The sequence below is a fragment of the Acyrthosiphon pisum genome, chromosome A1, assembly GCF_005508785.2.
Source record: "Acyrthosiphon pisum isolate AL4f chromosome A1, pea_aphid_22Mar2018_4r6ur, whole genome shotgun sequence".
In the NCBI taxonomy this organism is placed as follows: domain Eukaryota; kingdom Metazoa; phylum Arthropoda; class Insecta; order Hemiptera; family Aphididae; genus Acyrthosiphon; species Acyrthosiphon pisum.
This window is the reverse complement of record NC_042494.1, coordinates 92,584,661-92,611,078: the sequence shown is the minus strand read 5'-3', so window position 1 is coordinate 92,611,078 and position 26,418 is coordinate 92,584,661. Positions and strand designations below refer to the sequence as shown.

Sequence of the window (26,418 nt, the reverse complement as noted above, 5' to 3'; positions counted from 1 at the left end):
GATATTGTGATATGATTAATTTGGAATTTATTATAGGTACATTCTTTTTTAATATCATAGACTATATTATAATAATATTATGTCTTATACCTAGACTAACATACCGTCTCCGCTCAGAATCGTTTTTCTTATACAATGATATTATATCATTGAATTCAAATTTAATACCATCCATTATACAGTGACCCACTTGTAACCTACTGTACAGCAGAGCGAAATCCACTTACCCACCTTTTGTTTTAATAATATTACAGTCCGACACATTCTATACATATGCACGAAAATTCGTGTTTCAAAAACTAGTGATGGGAAGAGGGAGGGGGGATTAAAGAAATTTAATATTAAGTTCAGTCTCGTCTCCGGAAATGAAAGTTCTGTGATTAATATTCGTCAATCGTCATATAATATGTTTGTACGTTTTAGTTTTAAAAATGATATTGATACACATACACAAATTAATAATATATATGTATAAACATACCATAGCTAGGTATCCACATCCCAGTCTTCGGGTCAAAGAAAGGGACATTTTTATTCCTTTGAAACCAAACCAAATTAAAAATTTCTTTGGAATAATTTTGTTTCGTTCTATTATACATTTTCAAACTTGTTATCAGTGCGCAATTATTATTGCCTATACTGATTATATCATTTTAGTTTTGATACTTTGGTAGTTCTATATTATATAGAACAGTGGTGTATTGGTAAATATATTTATGGGTGTACGCACTAATAAAATATGTAAGTAACCTAAAAAATGTTTTGATGAACATTCATTGATCCCTAATATTATATATTATATATATAAATTATATTATAGTAAATAAAGTTATTGCATTTCAATTAGTAGGTACATAGCTTTCAAAATTATTTTATAAATTTTTTAATAATATAACAATAGAAAATAAAACAAAATCAACTTGAATGTCAAAAAAAAATAAAATAACAATAAACAACTAAAAAGAAATAAAAGAATATTATATTAAATGAGGAATATTAATAATAATATTATACAATCTATTATAGAATTTCCACAAAAATGTTTTGTATTCAATGTTGGATTCATCGGTGTTCAATATCATTGTTCTAGTATCATCAGCAGCTCTATGTTGGCTAATTAGCCATGACTTACAGTATACTTCTGGGTCCCATTGATTCAGAGGTGGATCATTTATATTTAAAAACTATTAAGTCAAATTCTTTGAATCTAAAAATTAAAATTGACACCAGTGGCCAATACGCCTTACGCGTTATACATTTTACACAATCGTATAGTATCTTGAAAGCTAAAATTGCTTAATACTTATATTTTTGGGAAAATACCCATTATTGCAGTAACAATTATTTAAATAAATAATACATAAACCAAAAATAATAATCCATTCAACTGGCCCATGCCTGATAAACACGTAGCAATGTAGCATCAATATGGTCACCACTTACCAACATACAAGTTATACAACACCGCGAGAAACACGTTTGCTGTTTTTACGAACTTAAAATTAATACGAATTGAACTTAAAATACATTAAACACAACTCATATTATTATCTTCAATACTTATATAGATAAATAATTCATTAAACATCATAACAATTTTAGATTCTGAGTGGAACGATGAATGTATTGATTTTACAATGATGACATGATGTGTGTTATTTTATTTTTGTGTCTGTCATCAAGGTTTGGGGCAGTAAAACCGCTTCGATTTTCTTCAACAGTATCTTGTTCGATGGGAAAGTGAATCTAGTTGGTGCATTCGGGAGGTCGACATTTTCAAATTGTTCAAAACCTTCCCTATAGTTTTCAAAAGCACCGGGAAAAACAACATAAATATTAATTAAGGAAAAACGGGAATTTTTACGCAAAAGCGGTTTTCGACAAAATCGATATTGGTTTTTGTTGTAAGTTGTAACTCTAAAACAAATGAGCGTATATACATGCAATTTTCACTGGTTGTTTATATTTGCATTTTCTATACATGATAAAATTTTCAAAATATTTTGATTTATCTTGAACTGTTTATGGACATTTTTAGTTTTTAATTTTATGTTTTTTTTTTTTATGAATGTCAATAAAACTTTATTTGTTTTGTAAAAAAGCTTGAAAATTTAATACAAGTTCCTGCTATATTGTTAAAATGACATTTGAAATATATTAAAAATAAAAATCCTTAGTCACAGTTTTTATTTGGAATTTAAAGAGTCAAAGACGAACTCTGCAATTGCATCGTAACAGTATAAAGGCGAACAAATCACACAAATCGTACCTATATTTTAATGACGAAATTGTTATTTTATCTTTTCACTTTTAACTTGTTTATTTTTTAATTCGAAAGAACCCAATTAATAATTTTATGGGAATTCGGTTTATGTAGCCCTTCCACTAGTGTTATTAATTGATAAGGTTGTAAAAAATGTATTTAATATTCAGTAAAACTATATACCGGAATACCGCTACTTATTATACACTGACGTGTGGATGTTGCCTATATTAAGCAATGTTGCAACTTAAATATATTTTTGTCGTTTATCCATTGCAAAACGAATACGTCAAGGGAATTTAATATTATATTGAATTGATGAATATTGAATATAATATATATACGTTTGATTAATAGGATTAAGTCTAATTAGTAATTAATCAGTCTTCTCCATTGTTGATCCCAAATATGTTTTTACATGTCAAAGAGAAGAAAATGTTCTTTCATCAGTACCTATATTTAATCATTGATAAGACATAATTTTAAGCTATAATTTTTACATTTTTTATAAATTAAGATGTATTGGAAAACTTTTTATAGCAGTTTTAAATTTATAGAATTTCCAAAATTATGTAGACTAAGTAAGATCACGTTGAATTTCTTCAATTAAGCCAATAATAATATCATTAGAGAATAATTCTGCCATTAAAACATTTTTTTTAAATAAATGTTGCAGTGTTTAAATAATTTGACAATTACATAGGTATTTTAAGAAACAAATTAATTTTATCAGCAACTTAGACCAGTCCACCTGAGCCCTAATCGTTGATTAAACGCTGGAATTAGTTCTGTAAATACTTAAAAAAAAAAAAAATTCATTACTATTAATAAGAAAAAATATCTTTGTATTAGATAACATTTCTTTAGTTTCTACAAACATCAACTGAAGCTGTGTTTTTAAATTAGAAAATAATAATCTTTTTACGTTAAGGTACAGTTGGTAGCTACCAGCTACTAATGTTTAGTAACTACTTTTAGTTTAAAACACTAACATGTTACATTGTCAATACTCATACACTTCATAGTTTTATCATTAATAAATAATACTTAATTATTTAATCAATGGTATTAAGCTAAAAATAACAAATAATATTATATAATATTATTCAATCAAAATTTAAATAAATATATTTATTATTCATTAATTTGTAAAACTAATTTTCCTTCACAATTTGAAATTTTATTTCAAAAAAATTTCATTAAACATACACAAGACTGGAATTTTAAGTTGTTTATTTTTATATTAAGTGTTTTTATGTAAATATCGAGGATTATTGATAAATAAATTAAAAATAATAATATATAAATTGATATTCATAAGGTTTATAATATTATGAATACATTTCTAAGTGGCTGTATAAACTATTAACGTTAATAAGTATGAAAAAAATAAAAATAAAAATTGCGTAATATAGTAATCTAAAATCGATAACAAAAAAATGCCCAAAAAATAACACAATTACATACTCTATGAACATTTATTTAATCGTATCAAAATATGATACACATTACACAGTAAAATTAAAACTTTAGGAAAAGCAGGTAAATTATTTTAATATCATATAAAAAACAGTCAGTTTAACTTTTTTCTTTTTTTTTTTTAATATACAAATTAACAGAAAAAAAAAACATTTTGTTTTGAATAATAATATTATGTTTCACAAATTTATTATGTAGATGTGAATAAAAAAAACCCCTATTGGTCAAACAAAAATTAAATATTACTTTCCTCGTACATAATTACCCTAATAAATATTCAATCTTTAAGCATTTTTTTTTTAATTTTTTTTTTTTTTTTTTTTTTTTATCAATTTCATTAACCATATGAATACTAATAACCAGACACGCGTGATTTATAATAATATATATACATATTTAATATGTCATTAAAACTTGATGAGACAAAATTCAGTATCTATTTAAAATTCTAAAAACATCTACAAATTTTTATATTAACGAAAGTTGAGGTAATAAATCGCAATTTGTTTTCTTATCATCTGATATTTAAACTTTCTAGAAAAAAAATCACTTAAAACAAATTAGGTATTTATAAATATAAACATTAGACTATACAGTTTCTTTACAAATTTATTTTTATAAAGTTATGGACGTTTGGTTTTGAATTTGTCTATTTACGGTTCTTACGTTTTATTTTTTGTATGAATTAGAAAAAAAATTATCTGGTCTAGATTAAGTGAGATTTTACTATATTTTAAGGTTCTATCTGTAAGTTATCAATATTAATATTGCACCCTAAAGTATAACTGACCATATTTGTTGATAAATCTATTTTCATAAATGTATATGTATTAATATATATTATATATAAATATATAATATACATATTTAAAAAAAAAATTAAAACAGTGGTGGGGATAATTATTTATATCACATATTATTCATATCCTCAAGAACTGTTTTTCAAACAACAACTTGTTCAGGAGGTAATGTTGGGTCTGCAGGGGGATCTGATGGAGCAACACTCTGTGTTTCTGACTTTGCGGACCACTGTGTCCCTGCTTTAGTTTTGTCATAAGGTACGTTGCGACCAGCCCTACGTCGTTCACGTTTTTCTTCCATAATCAAACGTAAGCGTTCCATTTTTCCACGGGTAGCTGCATTTTCTTTGGTCTCACTCTCTATAAAACAAATTTAATAAATTATATGTATAAGTGTTTATACTTAAAATGGGATATTTTATTGATTTCTTACCGGTATTTTCAGAATTAGCAGAGGTTTGAGCGGACATACTATTTGCAGTAGAAAATGGTGTAGCAGCTTGAGCAGCTGCAGCAGTAGGAGAAAGTGTAGTGGCTGTGCAGACAGCTGGTGTGCCTGATCTAGCAGCAGCTCTGTACTGTGGTGTAGCACACAGTAAATCATTAAGTATGTGAATAATGGTACTAATGTCACGTTTTGGACGGCCGAAGCGATCTTGCAAGGCTGGATTTAAAGTGCCTATAATAATGAACAAACAGTTAGTAAGTAAAGTATTATTGTGTGAGAAAACACAATTTATTAAAAAATATATTGTAGATGGTTCAAAAATTGTTGGTGCAACCCATGAAGTTAATGACAAACATATATGTAGTTTTATGTTTTCAGCCAAGAAGCCTTAGGCCAACTTAACTGTAGGAAACCATGGAAGAGATGCATAAAGCCTTAGTAAGTATTTGAAAATGAACATAAAATTTACCAGAAAATGTTCCAGAGTAAACGCCTTTGCCGTGATGTTGCATGCTCTCGATTATGGCACCGGGCCTTCGTTTGAACCCGATGTGCATCTGAAAAACAACGAAAAAATGCATTAATAAACAATAAAATTTTAGATTCTGAGTGGAACAATGAATGTATATTAATAGTTAAAGAAAAATCTATAATTCACAAAACGTTCATTAAAACAATTAAAAATAAACCGAACAGAATTTGAACACAAAAATTGTTGATGCATATTGCCTATACTCTATTATAGCCTATACTGTTTATTATTATTATTAGCTATCACACTGGATACCGGGCACGAAGGAATTGTAATTTTATAACTTTATACCTACTATAGTCTATAAGTTTTACTCGGTTTTTGGCTTTTTAGTATAGATACAATTTCGACACAGACGAATCTTAAAGTCAAAATAAATTAACAAATGAAGTCAATTAAATCACAAATCACGATAATGAAGTTCCGAATAAACTTCGTATACAAATTTCCCGTTCAAAAAAAATGTAACAACATAATATTAAACATACATTATAATATAATGTAGACGGTTATAAAATATTATGTACTATAGTATAGTAAATGGGCTGCCCATATAATATTTTCAGTATACGGTGACTGCAAAACGTCGGTTTCTGCGAAAGGACATTTCGGAAGGAGTAACCAGATCGCCAACGACGCGTGGAAGAATGTGATAGCAGCGGCAGTAGTTGCGTCGTCGTCGAGATGACGAGAAAACACATACAAATCGAAGAAAATATTAACTCCAACACAAATGTAATATTACGATTAGTAACATGGCGAACATGAAATTCCTCAGAGGCTAGTATAATATTTCACGCGCCCACCCACCTGCATAACTCGATAAAGGCGTTCATACTGTCATATTTTTAACTACCCGTCGAAGTAAACATTAAAATAAGGAAAAAAAAACTTAATCGGTCACTACCTACCCACCCGCCCACCCACCACCCCTTGAAAAACTCAGAGGCGGTCGCCTCTCATTTGCCCCTTCGCATAAGTTACGATAATATTATTATTATAACAATATACGCACGAATCGCGATACCGGTTGTGATGTTATGCTAAAATTGTATATTCTAATCTGCGAGATGATGGTGGGCGGTTAGTAGGGGGAGGGTAAAAAGCAACGACCTGCCTCAAAATTGGCAGCCGCCCAACGGCTGCGTCTGTCGATGCACAACGCGCGAGGGGGGGGGGGGCGGCGGCGCCCAGAGGACATCGTCGGCTGCTGCGGCGGCAGCGTCCGGGCCACAGTAACCAACCGTGGGGGGGAGCTGGTGGCCCGCGCGGAGACAGGGGAACAGCCGTAGAGGAGTGAGAGGAGAGCAGCGTGATCAATATAGTACGGTCGAGGGGGGCTGCGTCGACGGCGGTGAGCCCCGCCGGGCAGGACACGACCGAATCGATTGGTGCGGCGGCAACGACGCCCGGCGCGCGACCGAAAAAAAAGAGTAACCTCTCCTCCGTTGGTTACACCACACCGGGACGCGGCGCGACCACCCTTGGCAACGAGTTTCTGGTCTCCGGGTAAACAACAACGCAACGCGTCCAACCAAAAATGTTCGAGAGCGACGGAATACTTATTAGTTTTTACGCACACAGATGTGTGTGCCCGTGACGATTAATACGCCGTGGACGTGTAGTGGGCGTCGACTGTAGCAGCGGGCCTCCACAGACCGACGCCCGACAACTACAGCGGGCTCCCACATTTCATGTAAACGGCGTGTGTGTGACGAGTATTATATTACGAGGGACGCGTAGGAGTACATAGTAATAACGATGATAATCATCATAATAATATAATGTGAGCGAGTGCAGGTAGGCAGGCAGAGAAGAGACGCGGTCTAAAACAGTTTGTACCGATTCGTCGTCGGGCGTACGCGTATAATATAATACCCATGTAACAATAATATTATCATTATAATATTCGAATGTAGCGACGGCACTCGATACCACCAACGTGGTGCAGTGGCGGCAGAGGAGTTTGAAAAAATCATAAATCGTATTTATATTTTATCGTGCCACCGCCAACGGGACACGGACGAATATAAACCGACACTGCGCGGCGGAGGGGACCCTCTGACACCACGAGTGCACACCATCATCGGAACACACGGAATTAAAATGTCACCGTATCTGCTGCAGTGACAACAAAATAAAAAATGATATTACGACCGCAGACCGATGGGCTGGAGATGAGAATTTATACATTTTAAAATTATATGCACGTAGCATGTTACATTATTATAATATATTCTCATAAATCGGTTTCACTCGGAGAGTAAATAGTTATTATATTAATGATCCCATGGAGAGTGGAGACGGAGTGAGAGGTGTAAGTTATGGCCTAAAAAATACTCGTGATGTGACGGACTGTTATGAAAATATTATTTTTCCCAACGGACACGGAATACGGATTCAGAAATTCAGTGTACCTACTGAAAGATGTTCAACGAGTCGTCAGTTACATTCTAGGACCAGATGGTTTCCCGAAGAGGTTAACCTTATTTAACTATAATTTTCAAAACTCGTTTTAGCCGTATATTCAACGATATGGGTGTTTTAAAAATACATTATAGCAAATACGGCAGTGACCTTAGGTTGTAAAAAAAACAAGGATCTATAAGCTGATTACGAGATGTATAATAATTGTCAAAGTGAAAGTGATACCTAACTGCAAATGAATGCCTACAATGTGTGCATGTATTTACTGCCAATTTTATTACAGAAAATTATATTTAATTTGGTTATTCATTATTGTAAAGCACTGAAAAACAACAAATAAAATTCAATAATCCATTCATTAAGTTTATAATTTACAAATACTAGCTAGACTTTTTATGAATGTTATAGTGTTGAATTCATCTTTTTTATTAGGGCCACAGGAAACATGTTCGATGATCATTAAATATATAAAACATAATATTAATAGTAAATTAGACGAAATGGAAGTAGATAATAAATTGACAGTTAGTTTTAGATGAATCCCCTTCTGCGGCATCAATTTTTATCCTATGAACAATTTTTCGCTCATCATAGGTACAATACAATCATAGATAATTGCGGAGTTGTATTATTTTATAAAAAGTTTTTTTGAATGATACGACATACAAAAATGTACTCCATTTAACTGGTATTTATATATACATATATATATATTTAGTTTATATTTATTTGGTCGTAATGTATCATGTAAGTTAACATAATATAATATGAGTTCGAATAGTAAATGATCTGTCTCATTATATCGAATGATTAGAATTGATAATGAATCGACACATGGCATTTAGACATTAAGTATATTACTTTTATTTCTTAATTGATAAAATAATAAAATAATTTAATTGATTTTAAATAATTTTGAAAAATACATAGGTAGACACATAGTAAATGTTTAGGGAAATATTTAAAGGAAATCAATACCAATATCTACTAGGTAGTTATTTAATTCAAAGTAATACTTCAGAACCAAAAACTAAATATGTTGCCTGTATTAGAAATTTGAGGGAAATGTACGCGCCTGAAAGAGCTGAAACACGGTTTTAGATCAAATATATTTGAAATTTGTATATTGGTTTCAACACAAACGTTGAAACGTCTAATTATATTATATCATAAAATATTATGTAAGAAAAATAAAACATTTGCAAATTAATTATACATTTATAGGTATTCAAGCAAGAGGGTATAGTTTTTGAGAAGGAATAGTACAAGTACAAATTAATTTTAATTAATGAGATAAGCGTTGTATATTTTTGGGAATATTTGGGATAAGAAAATATATAATTTATTGTCTCTTTGGAACTCTACGACATAATTTTTTTTTTTTAATAGCAGGGAACTTAAGATAAAATCATAACAATGTTGTGCTACATAAATGTATTACAAAAAACAGCTTTAATAATAGTAATATATTGTCTTGTAATATTATTTATGTTTATAATAGCAATAGTTAATATTTGAACGATTAAAATAGAACAAAATCAAAAACATTGTTAACTTACAAATAATTATAGCATGTATGTACTAATTAATAATAATCATATTTAACATGATATACAGAATATATACAATGAATATTATTATTTACGTATTAGAAAAATAAAATAATAATAAGGCAACACTGATTAAGCATCAATATGATATATTTATATGTTATTAGTTATTACGTTTAATTTACTTATCAATATTGTTTATTTTAAAATAAAATATAAGGTGCCTGTTGTTTATTCATGACTGGTTGAATAAACAAGGTATATGTCACTTATAAATGTATTCATTTGTACCTATAATATAAAAATAAATCACATAAACGACGTAGTTATTAAGTATTTGTCCAAACAAATAGTTTAAGCAACTTTCCAAATTGTATACATTTTATAAAGTTTAAATAAAATAATATCTGACGCATAATTAATTTTACGAGCAAAGAACGCATATTGCGTATTTTTAAATCATACTTAATGAATTACATGAAAATAAATACATGCATTAATGCATTAAACAAATACACACACACAATAATAGTTGATTTAATTTAATTTTTAATAGAACAATATTCTAATTTAGATGTTATCCTAAAAATCATTTAACTTGGAATTATAGCCAAAGAAACATATAATATTATAGGGAAATCATATATTACGAGTTCGAAATCTAATGGAGTTCATTACACTTTAATTTAAAATATAAATAAGTATTTTTCTTAATAAAAACTGTATGATATATTTTGTATTTTGAACCTTCATAATTATAATTAATAAAATAATAAAGTAGCTATATATCAGAAAACATAGATCTGAATTATTTTTATTCAGTTAATGTTTATAAATTTTATAATGACCGGTAACCGTAAATTGTGATGGCTACAATAACTGGCAACAGCCAACATGGTTTATAATTTAAATAATAGTATTCTAATAGTTCTAACTTGTAATTTATAACTATACGATTTTGTATACGTTAAATTAAACAAAAAATATGTTTTCTAAGCAACATCAAAATATAATCAAAGAGATTCAAGTATTTAACGTAATCAAAATATACATTATTATTTGTGTATATTATAGAATTAAATAAAAACTATTCATGACATTATATTATTTTATTGTCTCTCACACGAATATATGATTCACATAGAGCAAAGAACACTTTAATAGTTGGATGTGACGTATGCGTAGGAGTTGGTCACACGCGGGGGATGACAAAAAGAAACATCGGGTGGGCGACGCCCACAGGACCATTGTCCATTAACAACCCCTTCAAAACACGTACCCACGATGAATAAAACATTTAATGCTTAGATCTATTTTATCTTTATGCTTGTTATTTTAAACTCTGCGCTAAAACAATGAATACTTAATGCAATATGATGTTTTATTTTTTATAGAAGTAGATTACGAATAATCTAAAATTAAAAGAGCACTTGACGGCTCTGAAAATGAATAAAATCAGCAGTTAAATAAATAAGACATAATACCTAAATTTTGTGCATTCAAAAATAGTTTGTAATAACCTAATTATTATTATTACTTAATATTGTGGATCTTTTTAGATTATTTTGTATTGATAAAACACACGTCAATAAAGTTGTGTGATATTTATTGTCCCAGCATTAAAATAGTGAAATGTTTGATCAATTTTTTCTCAAATGGTGTAGGCACGAAATGGATGTGTATAATATAATAAATAGAAAAGTCAGAATATCGATGTTTTCGTAATGTGTACATAAATAGGAGATTCAGTAAATAGTAGAAGGAGTAAGGGGAAAGTAGTACTCGGCCCAGTATACCTATTGATTGCCACCGGCGGTTCGGTTCGCTCTATTTGCCGTAGAGTTTATTTTTTACGCGTCTCTGAGGCGGCCCAGGCGGAATCGACACAGTTACCAGACACCGTTGTCCGGCGAACTGGAACACCGAGTACCGTAAAACACGGATCTCGTTTACGGTTACGTTTTACGAATCGTCCGCTGGAGGCACACGGGTTTAACCGTTGTAGCGGGGAAAGCAGATTTTGAGCAGAAAAATTATATTCTATATTTCTAAATTGTTTTACATATTATTATGTTTTAACAAATGTATACACACCGCCCAAACAACAACAATATAATACATTAACTATAAATATACAAATAAAAATGTAGGTACAATTATATGATCTATTTAAAGCGGAATGGAAGATAATAAAAAATACACGTATTTCCGTTTTATTCAACGACCAATATAAATTCTTTTGTAGGTAATTATAAAAATATAATAAACTTCCGCAGTATTTAGATTCCTGCAGTTTTATTTCAGTTTTTCGACAGATTCGGCTGCATAAATAATTTAAACAAGGTCAAAGTGATAAGAGAAAATTTGACGAATATATGAGACGCGTGAAACGTTTTACACCGCGTGTCGGTAGAGTTGAAAAGTTTTAGAAACTACATTCAAATCAAGACAACTATTTAAATTAGATATAAATATATAACGTTAAGTTATCCAGCAGTATTATTATGTATACAAAATAAATAATACATACACACCCACCAACCGTCTCATTGTTTTCGGCATTTCTAGAGGGCTTACACATTTGGAAACAGAAGGAGTGAAAGAGAGAGAGAGAGTCGATCAATGGGAAACAAGGTACGTGTGTGTGTGTATAGCAACGCCGAGTACACAACACAAAAGGTCGCACCGGCCCGGGGCCTTTGTGATAAGCGACCTCCAGCGTGATCAATATGACGTCGATTTCGCTGTGGCGGCCTAACCACGCCCCACAGGGATACCCGGATTCTGCTGGGCCGCCGCCGAAACATTTTGTACACGCATCGATGTACAGTGCTCGTACACAATACAAAATAAACGAATAAATACAGACGCACAAAAATAGGTACACCGACCGAAAAAAGTGATGGGCACCGAAAACAACAGTACGTGTTCATAATAAAAAAAAATTGCAGACACATACACTGCTGCAGAACGCATGTATAAAATCCCATTTCATTTTAATTCTTACTCTCCCCGCCTCGCTCTCTCTCTCTCTCTCTCTCTCTCTCTCTCTCGTTCTATCCATCTGTCTATCTATCTTTTTCGTGTCTAATGTTTATTAATTCGGTCGTGCAAAGAAACTCGTCCGTATTTCACCTGGAATTGAGGTCATCGGATGTGTACATTATAATAATATTATACGCGCCGTGTACGCACAACCAACGCCACTCACAAAGACTACGACTACGACTACGACTATGGGACGGTCGCGACGGTGGTGGTGTGGGTTAGTGTGTGAACGAGTGACAGCGCGTGTATATAAACGGCAACGTCGACAACAGTCGGCGACACGACTCACCTCTTCTACTCGTCTCGTACAGCGTGTGCGGATGCTGTGGGCCCGCGGCCACACATTGATCATAATAACCCTCGGGACGCGAGAGACGAAATTAGTATACCCCCGGGCCCCGCGCGTTGCCGGATTGCGACGTTGCCGCCCACGCAACAATCGATACTACGCGACTACGATACGAGACACACGTCCGGGCACAACAAATTTAAATCAATCACCCAGAAAATATCGACTGTATGGCACAACACACATTTTATTATAGGTATATTCCGCGCTAATTTTAGATGCGACACACGACGTTGTAGAAATTTTCTACCGCGACGAAAAAAATCCCATTCTCATACCGTTCGGATATTTTAGTTTTTTCGTGATGCCGTTTTGCAAAAAAAAAAAAAAATCGTAAAAAAATACGCTGAATAAATGATCACTGTCACTCACCTCTTTGGAACCGCTTTTCGTGGTGAGTACTTCCGAAGACAGTTGTTTTAGGGTCTGAGTGAGGTTCCGCGAAGCCTCGGCGAGAGCTCGGGTGTCCAGTTGCGGTTTGTCTCCCGTGGCCGTGTTGGGAGACGCGGTCGATGTGCTCGCGTCGCACGAGCAAGGCGTCACCGCAGGTGCGGGCGTGGGTACAGCGGCGGCGGCGGCTGCTGCCGCTGCGGCTGCGGCTGCGGCGGCTGCAGCTGTGGCGGCTGCTGCTGCAGCGGCTGCAGCCGCGGCCACTATCGGTGCCGGGGCCGGAGGTGACGCTTCCTCGGTCGTATCCATCGAGTTGTCGTCGCTGTCGTCGGACACGTTACGGACGCGAGTAATCGGATAAGCGTCCACGCCGGGGATCAGTCTAGGGGTGCCGATGATGTTGCCGGCAGAACACGCGGTGGCCGCCGTCGCGGTGGCCTGGGGTGGTTCGGGCGCCACGGTCGACGCGTTTAGCGTGGCCGCCGCTGCACCGGTGCTGGCTACGGTCGAGGCAGCGGTCTGCAGTCGTTTTGACGAACCTGACGACGACACCGTCGATAATTGCAGCTGGATGAGCATCATGTGATCGCCCAGTCTCATCGTGAGGTTTAATGGTGCTTTGCCCGATAGGAAATCGTTGACCTAATAACAATAAACGCAGACATTTAATATAGGCCATATGTTGGCTTGGCGGTAGTAACGTAAATACATTTAAATTTAAATGCATAGCAAGACAGTATTGTGTTTCGCGATGTTATGAAATGGTTTGTACAGAAATACAGAATAGATGTCTACCAAATATAAATGTATACACTATACAATTATTAATATACGATGATCAAAACGTGTCGGTAAACCTTTCAGAAGAGAATTTGAAAAAAAAATAAATAGGTACACACTTTTGCGTATCAATATTCGTTAATAAGCTTTCAACGTCAAATTAAAAACAAATTAGGAAATATAGTAAAATGCAAATACATAATGTATCGTGGTTATATATCAAATGTATTTACTTTGTTATACAATAAATAGCCCGCACAGATGTAACGAGTGACATATTTTAATAAAATAAGTGAAGTATGACATTAATTTCCATCAATTCCACACATTGCATAATAATGTTATGCGGCCAAAGTTCATATTATAAACACTAGATGCCGTCTAAGTTTGAAAATAGCTAAATTTCTAAAAAATTCATATTCTAAGCTCATGCTCCAAAACGTTCAACTAAGTTTTGTCAGTTTTTGGAATTATTCGAAAATTAAGTTAGAAAATATGACAAGAAATTTACAAACAAAATCTGACTATCGATGTGAATGAAATAATTTTTTTTTGTAAGTATTATTCCATATAATTGTAAATTTATTAATTTTAGAATCTTAAATATGACTTATTCAGTTATACACCATCGTTAAAAAACAAACTAATTCGTAATACCTACACTTCTTTGTTAAAACTTAAAATACACACGTCATACAAATGCATAAAAAGTATGTGAGATAGCTGGAAAATTACTTATCAGTTAATGTTTAACATAATATTACAATATTATCGTACTTAAATATATTTCTACTATGTTTAACGGCATTGAAGTTATCACTTACACAAAAATATACGATTTAACAGTCAGGCCTCTTTTAAAACAATTTTACACATTCTAAATATAACGGTGTATAAAACCATTGTTACACGGTCAACAGCAAAATATCATGAATCTTTAATCATCTTTAGTCAAAAGAAATGTATTAAATGGTGAAATTACCTGAGAGTCGTTCAAACTTTCCAACGCCTGCATCACACTTTGTTCTGGTCTCTGAACCTAAAAATAAAAATTAGGCTATATTAAACACAATACAATACATTATACACTATAAATATGGAGACATTTTACAATTCCTATTCAATGAGAATGTATGATTTGTGTACACAGAAATTGTATACATAGGTATTATTATACGTAACGATAAATATTAATAAAATGTTATCGGCAGGGTGTGGTCCTGGATTCACAAGGTCCCTCTGATAAGGTCAACGCCCGGTTTGGAAGACGGCCCGCCCAATTTTGTAAATATACCGTTTATATTTATCTTATATAGGGTTCCGTGTTCAAGTCTAAATGAAATTTATGATTTTGTTTTGGCCCGAAAATAATGTCTACTTAACAAAACTCGATAACATTTATTTGGGACACACTGTGGTAACATGGTAAAAATATATTATATCAGTGGTTTTTTTCCCATACTCGTAAACCACGCGATTCGCTTTGCCGACTGTATATCTAGAACGGAATAACGCAACAACGCTGATCCACTTTTACATAAAACATATACAACAAGTTTTTAGCACAGGCTTATTTTTTTTAATAATTGTAACTGTAAAAACACATATGTTCTATACATAATATATAAAACAGTTCAACAACAAAGTTTTAAATAAATAATATTTTAAGTTAATATTTTGAGTATTTAATTCTGAAATTCATATAGGTACTATTGTAATATTTATTATTTAATTGTGTTTATATTAATTATTTAATGATATATTATTATTATTATATAATTATTGTAAAGTGCACATAGTACAAAGTACACATACAAAATTAGTTGTTACGATTAACTATTTATAAATATGTTAAATATAATTATTAATCGTATACATTTAAAACTTTTTACATAGGCTAAATACGGAGAAAACAATTGAAAACGTATGAAAATTATCAATTTTATTTTTATAAAAATAACAAAATGAGAAATGTAATAAAAAATTAAATCATCAAAACGTCGATCAATTAATGTTAAACGGTGTGAAGTTTGTTTATTATTGTTCATTTAAAAAATCACAAAGGCCAAACAAAAAACTCAAGACATTTTATATAATTTAACCCAAAACATAAATCTTTATTGCGTAATAAACAGACCTAAGAAAAAAAATTAATATTTTTAACTACCTATTTCCAAAAGTAGAAAAATTGACCTTATAAATATATTAATAGACTTTATTCACAATGACGTAAAGTTTAAGACTAATTAAATTTTTATATTACTAGTATTAACATAAAAAAATACAGCGAGAGCCACAATTTTTTTTTCAATTAAGTTAATACAGGAAAATACAATGACTTATCCTGTTTAGAAACTTTACATATAAAATACGATATAAAAAATTCCTACTAAAATATTTACATTAAGAAACGTGTGTTCTGATATTTGACATTAGACAGTCATTAATTTGAATTCCTAAATTAATAAAGCATTATGTCTCAAACCAAAATCGTATTTCAACAATATTACATATAATTATAAATGTAATTTCTATATATAGCTTAGATTAGCGTTGTCCTTTTTTTTAGTACAATAATATTTATAACCTATATTGTTTATATAATACTTGGATAATTATAAATTATAATGTACATTATATCAAAAATATTATAAATAAATTATCTTATAATTTATTTATTATCTATAATAATGAATTGTAACATGTAAGTATTACATTTTGTCTGTACTTTTGCCCTTGTAGGTACTATCAAAAAATAAATTCCTACTAAATTAGATAAATATTTTTATTATTCATGTTTTATTTATACAAAAACATTATTTTTATTTTAAAATAATATTATAATATTATGTATGATATAATGTCAAACTGTTTACATTAAGTACGTCATACATAACAAACAGTAGGTACTGTGAAATAAAAATGTATATAGACGACTTATATATTTTTGTAGTAGGTAGACCCGTACGTCATACCCGCATGTGTTGTCTCAGTCTTTATAAACGTACAACATTGCAAATTTGTATTCAGTAAAACTAATTGTTAGCTTTAATATTAGATTAGATCTATTATCAAACTTTTAAGAATATTATTCGTGTTTATACGGTTGTGACTGCCATTAATAATATTTTATTTTTTATGAACATTTTTAAATTGCAATATTTTACATACTCAAAAAATAGGTAAAATAATATGAAATATCATTAAGTTCAGACGTACCGACAAAAACTAAGTTCTCACCTATAAGCTTGATAATAGATTAATTCACACTTAAATTAAAGATAACAAGACATGATTAGTTCGGCTGAACTCAAATTTGTTATGATATTGTGGATTTGTTTGTAATACACGTAAACAACATAAGAGGGTGAGAAATCATCTTAACATTAGATACATTCTATTAAAGTACAACCTAGTCAATAATATTATAAAACTATTGACATACACTTTAATAAATAAATATTTGTGTTATATACAATTAATACTAATCCAATTAATAAGTATTTAAATCTAAAACCAAAATATGTAAGCTATACATAAGTTGAGTAATATCAATATCACATAGAATGTAACAACGAAATATATAACGATACACGAGTACTTCAACGTAGGCCGTACTGCCGTAGCAGTATATTTCTAGCTCTATAGTGTTTATTTTAGTAACGTAGCATGTATGTTGTTTAGATAAAAATTTTAAGGTGGAGCCTAGAGGTTTTGAGTAAATTCTATCATAACAAGTCAGATATATTCAAGGTACACATATTATGTAAAATTAAACCAGCGGCGAATAAAATAATAGATTTAAAATCATTACAATGAGTATCCAGGTACATAATAATATATTATGCACCAAATATAGATTTTGTTCATAATTTATCTTTTTTTCAACACAAACAGTTAAAACGTGAACATTATTGGGGAATGGTGTTGTGTTTAATATAAATTATATTTATGTGTTTTTGAAAAATGTATTATAAAATAGGTGTAATAAACCAATTTTTTTTTATTAAGAAAGAAAATATTTACAATAGTTTTATTAAGTACAATGAATACGCAATAAGTAACAAGCATAAAAAAGATACGTGGACTGGAAAGCATTATCGAAGGAGATTTGACACTAGTTCAAATGTTTTTTTTATTTTTTAGAACACCTACGACCTGCACACCATATATTATTATAGTTCGGTTTAACGATTTGGACAGTAGGTATACTAGAAACATCTTATAGTGGTAGCTAATTTTATTCGAAAATACGTTTTTAATTTGGGCGGACAACAGGAATTCATTAAATGTTTTAAAAGAACGGAATGAAACGACGGCGGAACCCACCTCCGGCCCCGACGACGATCGGGTCATAACGGGTGTTGACCGTTGGAGTTCGGTGGCGTTTTGGTCCGCGTGAGGAGAGAGAAATAGAGAATATTATTATTCGAATCACTACGGTCTACGACGACGAGCCGCCGACACGAGGTGTATACCGTTGCCCGGATCCCGTTACCCGGACAACGGGATAGCCGGCAATGTGTAGTCATAACGGGACCGGGACACAGTCACAGCCCCGTTACAGGGTACTCCGAAAAAAATCTGTTATTCTACAAAATAATAATATGCCGATGGTAATGATGAAAAAATTAAACAGTTCACGGTTTTGGCATTCACAGCACCCCCCCCCCCCCCGCTTTCGAAAATCATGCTTGGCTCAACTATGTGTTGACCATTTCGGAAACTTTGGTTCGATACTTTAACTCAATACTTTCGAACAATGGCATACGAACTATACGTCAACATAGTATAGTAACAATTAATGAAATAATAATAATATAAATCGTAATATTACGAGCCGTGAACATAAAAACCGCAGCGTTGTTGCGTTCGTAAGGTTTTCGAGTAGACCTAAACGCAACACAACGTTTGTAGTTTTGTATGATTGGTTTTTCAGATTTTAATTATTAAAAACGAATTATTCGAACGACTGTGTAATGTAATGTGGTTGTCGAGTGTTTGTAATTTAATATTTATCGAGGTGATTATACTTTATGACAATTTCGCAATTAAATGCCATACTATAATAGTTTAATATAATTCTATAATAACAACTTCGGGAAAATGAAAACCTCTATAGTGAAATCATATAATTAACAATCACGACTTAAAAAACAAAATAAACTTAACATTAGGTATTATATTAAAGTCGGAATTTCAAGTAAACAATTTGTATTTAATAAGCACGTACTGTGAATATTGTTTCAGTTATTGCAAATGAAGTATTGACAGTGAAGAACATACAAACATTACAAATATAATACATGCATTGTACAATAATCAATATGACGATTATCGATTTGAAATTATTATTCTTGAACGCACATGATTTAATAGAATTTAGAATTTAGATAGTAGAGCAAGCTAAGTGTAGGTACTTAATATTATTGTTTTTTTACTTGTGACTAATGAATTAAATTCAATCACAGTAATATTCAGTTACTTACATATTATGCAAATTAAAAAACATATGGTTTTAGTATGCAAAAAACATGTTAATCAATAAACGTATTACTTATAGTAACTATATAAATAACTAATACGATAATATTTATATTTTAGTTTTGTTATTATTTTTATAATATTATAATTTACATTCTATGCATGTCGTTTATGGTTTGTACAAGACATGTTAAAGAAACATTCACCAGCACAAGAATTGCGTATTACACTGCGCAACATTAAACTAAAAATTACAAAGAACACAATTTAGATTGTCTCTGAAATATTACTATCTCGTACAGTTCATGTGAGCTGTTAGCTTAAATTAGTATGATAAGGGTTTCTATGAATTTCCTTTTAATTCAAATTTGTATTAGACTATTTGGAATATTTTATTACAGTTTTTTATAACATCTAAAAAACCGAATAAATAAAAAAATGTTAAATTAATTATTCTGTTGAGATATTATTCTATAAGGGTATATAAACAAAATTACAAATATAAACAGCAAAAATACCGAGATAGTTCCATAAAGTTATACAATCCATACATGTTCTAAATAACTTATAGGTACATTAAAAGGTAGTGTAAAGTGTATAATATTCCAAAATACATATGACAGTAGTAAGGTACATCCGAATTGGTTTCACAGGCCTGACATAATAAATTACAATGTTATAGATAGCCAGGTACATAATGTAAACAAATAGACTATACAAATACGATTTCAGAATGTCATAACGTAATATAACACTGAATGATATGACTTTTAAGTATTTAGCATTTTAACGTTAACAGTGGTCTACGCATATATATAAATTATAAATTTAAAATAACAATAATACCGTGGCGACCGTAGTGTATATCAAACGTATCGTGGTGCCCATAACAACGAAATAAGTCAAAACTTAAATAACACAATCACAACGTTATTTTATGGAATGTTCGTCGTGAAACTTTTTTTCAAAGCTATAAAAAAATTGGTTATAAATAACCCAATTGTGATTTTAGAAATAATTATACTAAACATTTTTTTTTACTAAATGGTTGGTGTTTTATAATATTGATTCACCGTCGATATTATTGCACTATTTGTAGGCTGGTCTAACCTCTAGTATCGTCGAGCGTATGGAAATTTAGGGAAATAAAAATGTGGAAGGAGCAATGGAGAACAAGGCCTACTTGATTTCCCTCTCCTTCGACATTCTAAAATCTCAAGCTGCGATGAGAATAATATGTCCTTGCGCGTGCACATTGGCCGTCCGGTGTGTACAATGTATAATGTATAATAGTAGTAGTATAATATATAATATATAATAATATGTAATATATCGTGATTACCAAGATGTGTGGCAATAAGGACACACAATACATGGGTATTATTTTATGTTTTAAACTGGTTTATCGTCGAGGGGTAAAGGGTGGGAGGACCGGGATAAAAGAGACGAAAATGAAGATTTACTCACCAGAAGACCGGTTTCCACGCTGGGCAATAGGGTGAGGCGGCTTCCTTGCATCAACTGGTTGTCGTCCAACGAGCCATCTCTAAGTTGCCTACAATACAAAAAAAAAAGACAAAGACCATAAATCAATAAACGTCTGCTCCGTAACTGTATGGTATACGACTCGAAAAATCTTGGTTTACGTATATTATTATGATCATCGTTACCTATCGAATATTTACAAAGACAATTATTTTATCTGTCCCGTGAAAACTCGAAAAATTAGACCTAAATAATAACAACAACGGTAATAAACACCGATTGCGAGCAACAATGAGATTTTCAAGGTTTAAATGCAATAATAATAATAATAACAATAATTACAGACGCGTTACATAAATGCGTCGAATTACGTGTAGGTATTATATTATTATTATAGTTTGCATCCACCGCGCGACTATCGTAACATGTGAATAAACAACGTTGCTGTAATATGAGGTATTTTTTTTTATTATCATTATAATATTTCTTTCACAAATGCGCACGACGTTCGATCACAAAAGTAAGGTAAAAAAAAAAAATACCCGAGAGGAGAATACAAACGGCGGAGGGGAAAACAATAGAGCCGACGACGACGGATGCACGCGATTTGCGAACCCCTGGTTTTCCGGGACAAGAGAAAGCTGCGTTTGACGCTGTGCTTTTCGGTGAATTCTTTCGAAAATACCACACGAACGTCATAATGTCCGATGCGCAGGGCGGGGTACGGCGTTTAGAAACAAGCGGCGATGACGTGTTTCTTCTGGGCGGACAATGGAGAGAAGAGAGCGACCAAGCAGCTGTTCTACACTTGTCCAACCAACAACTCTACGAGGGACCCGTCTCGCAGCGTCGGGTTATTCACCCCCGAATCCGTAATGGCGGTGGCCTCGGATAGGGGAGCGGCGACCGTGTCAGCTGTTGGGATTTCGATCCCACGCTCGGGCGAAGATACGACTCCGCCGCCGATGCTTGCGTAACATCAACCGCCGACCGCACGAGAAAAGAATATTACACCCATAACCTTTTATCGTCTGTGGGTTACCTGCGGGGGGTTCGAAAGAGGAAAGGAATAAACGACGTAATCGTTTCTGAACGCGTTCCATAACAAAGAACGACAGACCGATCGAATCGCGAGACGACAGACATTATTTCACATACCTACCCAAAATTAATAATATATAATATATAGGTATCTTTGTTTGTTCTCGTCTAAAAATGTCTACGAAAGAGTCACTCACAGACAGCTGCTGCTTCTGTGGTGGTATAATTAAGGAGGGGGGGGGGTCAGTTTGATAGCGAATGTTTTGATTGCAAATCGCCCTAAATAATAATATATTCACACACACACACACACACACACAAACAATCGTAATAAATGCGACTTCCGGGAAACGAGTGTACCCGCACTATCGCCGGTCGATAGCATCGGCAAAGGAGGACGGGTGAACACCGGAACGAGCTCTCCCGGTCGGGACACCTACGGCGAACGCAACCGGCAACGGAATTATTGAAATCCGTCGACAATAGGCGACACGGGCGTGCAAATCCTGTTGACATGGATTCGCAGCGTCGCGGTTTTTGAAAGTTTCGTTTCGAAATCGGGCACGGGAGAGTAGCGCTCACCAACGATTAACCGCGAAGCCCCGTCCAACAAAGGGACGGTGAAAAACAAACAATAATATGTTATCCACGCGCGTTTCCAAACGGTTTGGAAACACCACGCGCGATGGACGACGTCGGTGACCGAGAACCGACGGAACGGCAACGTCGACACTATTATAATATTATTACTAAACCAGAACGTCACCCCCTCCCCACCACAACGTTCCGGATTCGAGGAACCGACAACAATTTTTATCTCAAACGAGCAGCTGTTCCGAGGGTACGCGTCAAAACGGGTCGGCACGCACAACAAAAAAAACAGGGTCGTGACCCCTTCCCCCCACCACAACAACAATGGGCCGAGCGCGTTAGCTTCGTTATCGGACGGAAGTGCGGCCTGCCGAAGTCTGCCCGACCTGGAGGTGGATACTTCATGGTTCGTACTTTGAAGCACCGAGGATGCGCTGGGCCTCGCCTTAACACCAATCGTGGCCTCTTACCAGTTCCCCGTGGCCAGGTGTTGACGGTCGAGCCGGGTGTCCGTTAAAAGGACGGAAACAGAGGCGGCCGTTTAGACAGAAAAGAAAAATGTAAAAGGAAATTTATCTCACCTCTCGCGGTACAGCAGGCATATCCGCTCTTTGGGCACTCTCAGCCGTTTGGAGATCATTTTCTTCAGACTTTCTACCGAATCGGTCTTGAGCACGTCCAGATCGAACTGGCCGCCGGTGGTCGGCGAGACGGTGATCGTGATCTCGGACTCTCTCACCGCACGGTTGGCCATGACGGCCTGGACGGCGGCGGCGAAGATCCTTCCTTCGGGGTCCGAGGTGGCGCGGTCTTCGGTCGTACCACTTGGGCCCGGCTGGTAGTTGTCGCCTGTCGTCCCCCAGGTCTTCCGCCTCTCTATCTCGGCCTGTAAATCCAGGTACTGCTTGTTTTCCATGTCTAAGGTACGAGATTTCGCCGCTCGCTTAGCCGCCACAACAGCGGCCGCTCTTCTTGCCACCTTGGCCGCTGCGGCCGCGGCCGCGGCGGTCACCACGTCGTTGTTGTTGTCCACCGCGGCGGTGCAGCACCCGGATTTCGGGTCGCCCGCATCGTTGTTGCTACTGCTGCTACTGCTGCCTTCCATTGTGTCTCGTTAGGTTTTAACGTTATTAAAATAATATCAAACACAGATACTTATTTATATAGTATGTTATATAGATAGGGGTAAATACGCGAGTGTATTTATTATAAATATGATATTATAGCAGACGAATATTATTTTACGAACGAGAAACGCAAGGAGGAGTTAGGTCGCGATGTAGAGCACGAAAGATCCGGTGACGTCGAATATCACAGACGCGAATCGGACGCCATGGCGGAGGAGTGACACTGCATGGGCGGCGGCGGCGGACACAATGAACGCGGGCAACACTCGCCGAGAGAAAAATAATTATAATAAAAAAAGAAAACAATAAAACAAAATAAATATACGCGTCCTCGAGTGAACGTTTAACAACGACGGTGGAGACGACTCACTGACGAGACTACTAGAGAACTAGACTATAGGCGACTGCCGACTACACGACCGTACGACGCCGTCGGATCGTGAAAAGGAAAAGAGTGGAAAAGATTAAAGAAAGGAAGACATCATGGCCGCAAAACCGAGGCATGTCCGTCGCCCGGCCGCGCGTCGAATTTCCCGCCGGGAGCGTCGCCGTCGCCGTCGCCGACTCTGGTTGCACTGTGCCGTGGCTCGTCTCTCCCGTGTCACCGATAGATTGCGCACGTCCTACCGCGACGGAGTTTATAGATATCAGGTATCACCACCGTTGCCTCGAAGCACGATTAAAGATAGTACTATCTTAAATCGTGCCTCGAAGTCATGTAAATATTTTAACATCAAGGTCCGCGCTTACGTCACGTCTTGTTTACCTGTATTATCAAATTGACAAATAATTGTCAATGACACCCGAGGCACGTGTTGTCTCCGTCTTACAAACGCGGAACATACCAAATTTCGCTTAGAAATTCAAGTTTTATGCCGTCAGCTTAAAAATCAGAGTGAATCGACTCACAAAAACTACTCACAACCACATGCAAATGGTTGAATAAATATTTTTTAAACGTTAATTAGTATATATAATTAATATTATAATTACCACCTATATTTCGTATAATATTGTTGTATACCTACTAAATATTTTTATAATACTATGTTATTTTTTTACTGTGAGTAGGTGACACAGAACAATCATATAACATTTTAAGTTTTGAAAACGTAATATTTTATTTCGAGGATATAATTTTTACAGAATTATACCAACATAATGTGTATTATTATAGTAATATAAAATTTCATTGTTAATTTTTCGAAAATTATTTATACTTATTTATTTATATTATTATCAATATTTTGAATAATATTTTTATATAGTATGTTTTTAACTGTATTATTTGACGTATCGATCATTCGAAATATTTTTATATGCTATACCTATTTGTGAAGTTGTTAAGTTAGTTAATTTGAATTACACGTTATATATTATCGTAATTGAAAACAAAATATTATTTATAAATTATAATAATATAATATAATATAATATAATATACGTATTTTTAATTAAATATTAACTATGGATACTAATTATTAACGCTTAAAAAATATTTGTTCAACCATTTGCATGTGGTTGTGAGTAGTATTGTATATTGGGGATTTTTTTTCCTAGGGTCGGGGATTTTTTTTCCGGGATTCTAGTATTCTACTATACACCACCATAGAATATTATTAGAATGTTCTATGACAGTGGTGGCCAACTACGGCCCGCGGGCCAAATCCGGCCCGCCATCATTTAATATCTGGCCCGCGAAAGAAATATAATATTTTACATTTACGTAAAATTTAAGTATACATTCTTGTTACATTCTGATTTAATTTTCTTTCATTTGTAGTAATTATTATTAAGTTAAGTATTAAATAAAGTCATTAAAATTATTAAGTATAATAAAAAAGTCGTTAAATATAAAATTATATACCTATACCTAAAATTCTGATGACTTAAAAGTAAAAAAAAAAATTATGGCCCGCGGTAAATTTTTTTTTTTTTTATGGCCCGAGTTAAAAAAAGTTTGGCCACCACTGTTCTATGACACTACTCGACGTGCTGTGCTAATATTTTATTCTGTGATATTGCGCGGACTTGGATCCGGATGATCGGGTTTCCATACTCGGCGTTTAATTAATTAAATTAAATTAATCTTTTAATATCGCCGAAAGTGATATACAAGCCCGAATTAAGGGGTGGCCAGGGGGGGGGGCATGGCCCTCGGGCCTTGAAAATTAGAATTTATTTAGGGGCCTCTAATTTATCCATTACTTTTTTCGTTAAAGGCTATGTAACGCTAAATAAATCACCTAAAAAAAAAATCGATGATTATTTATATATATATTTGATTATATGTTTTAAATGAGGCCCTTGAACGAAAAAAAAATATTAAATAATATTATGCAATGTGTTCCAGGGTGAAGTGACCGGCCAACGTCATATGAAAGTATACCAAAAATGATGAAGAAATACCCTTTAAAGATTGAATCTAACTTATTTTTTTTGTTATGAGCAATTATAACTGTCTTTTTATCAAAACCATGCGTATCATGCATTTGTTTATGTATCTTCAAAACTTTTCAACATTTTGACGTAATTTTATATTTATTTTAAAGCTATTTTATTGTCCTATCAACTGACATACGCAATTAAACCAGAAATGTGCTAATTATTTTTATTAAATTTAA

The 26,418-nt window shown here is 33.4% G+C and overlaps 1 protein-coding gene across 1 annotated transcript; it reads right to left on the bottom strand.

Annotated features, from left to right (window-relative positions):
• Positions 1-3,625: 3,625 nt before the first annotated feature.
• Positions 3,626-24,252, bottom strand: LOC100165783 (midnolin-A). Its single transcript, XM_001952802.5, has 7 exons — positions 23,249-24,252; positions 21,018-21,105; positions 15,049-15,105; positions 13,269-13,928; positions 5,460-5,547; positions 4,976-5,221; positions 3,626-4,902 (listed from the first exon to the last, which is right to left on the bottom strand). Exons 1-7 carry the CDS (start codon positions 23,770-23,772, stop codon positions 4,685-4,687), a joined length of 1,881 nt encoding a protein of 626 aa, XP_001952837.2. The 5' UTR covers positions 23,773-24,252; the 3' UTR covers positions 3,626-4,684.
• Between the last annotated feature and the right edge of the window lie 2,166 nt (positions 24,253-26,418).

What these genes read in the sequence shown, in the direction of transcription:
- LOC100165783 (XM_001952802.5), bottom strand. Translation starts at nt 23,772, where the DNA reads ATGGAAGGCAGCAGTAGCAGCAGTAGCAACAACGATGCGGGCGACCCG. An exon ending in TGCCTGCTGTACCGCGAGAG is followed by an intron (nt 21,106 to 23,248) that starts GTGAGATAAATT and finishes TTTGTATTGTAG; the next exon opens with GCAACTTAGAGATGGCTCGT. An exon ending in CGAAAAGCGGTTCCAAAGAG is followed by an intron (nt 5,548 to 13,268) that starts GTGAGTGACAGT and finishes GTTGTTTTTCAG; the next exon opens with ATGCACATCGGGTTCAAACG.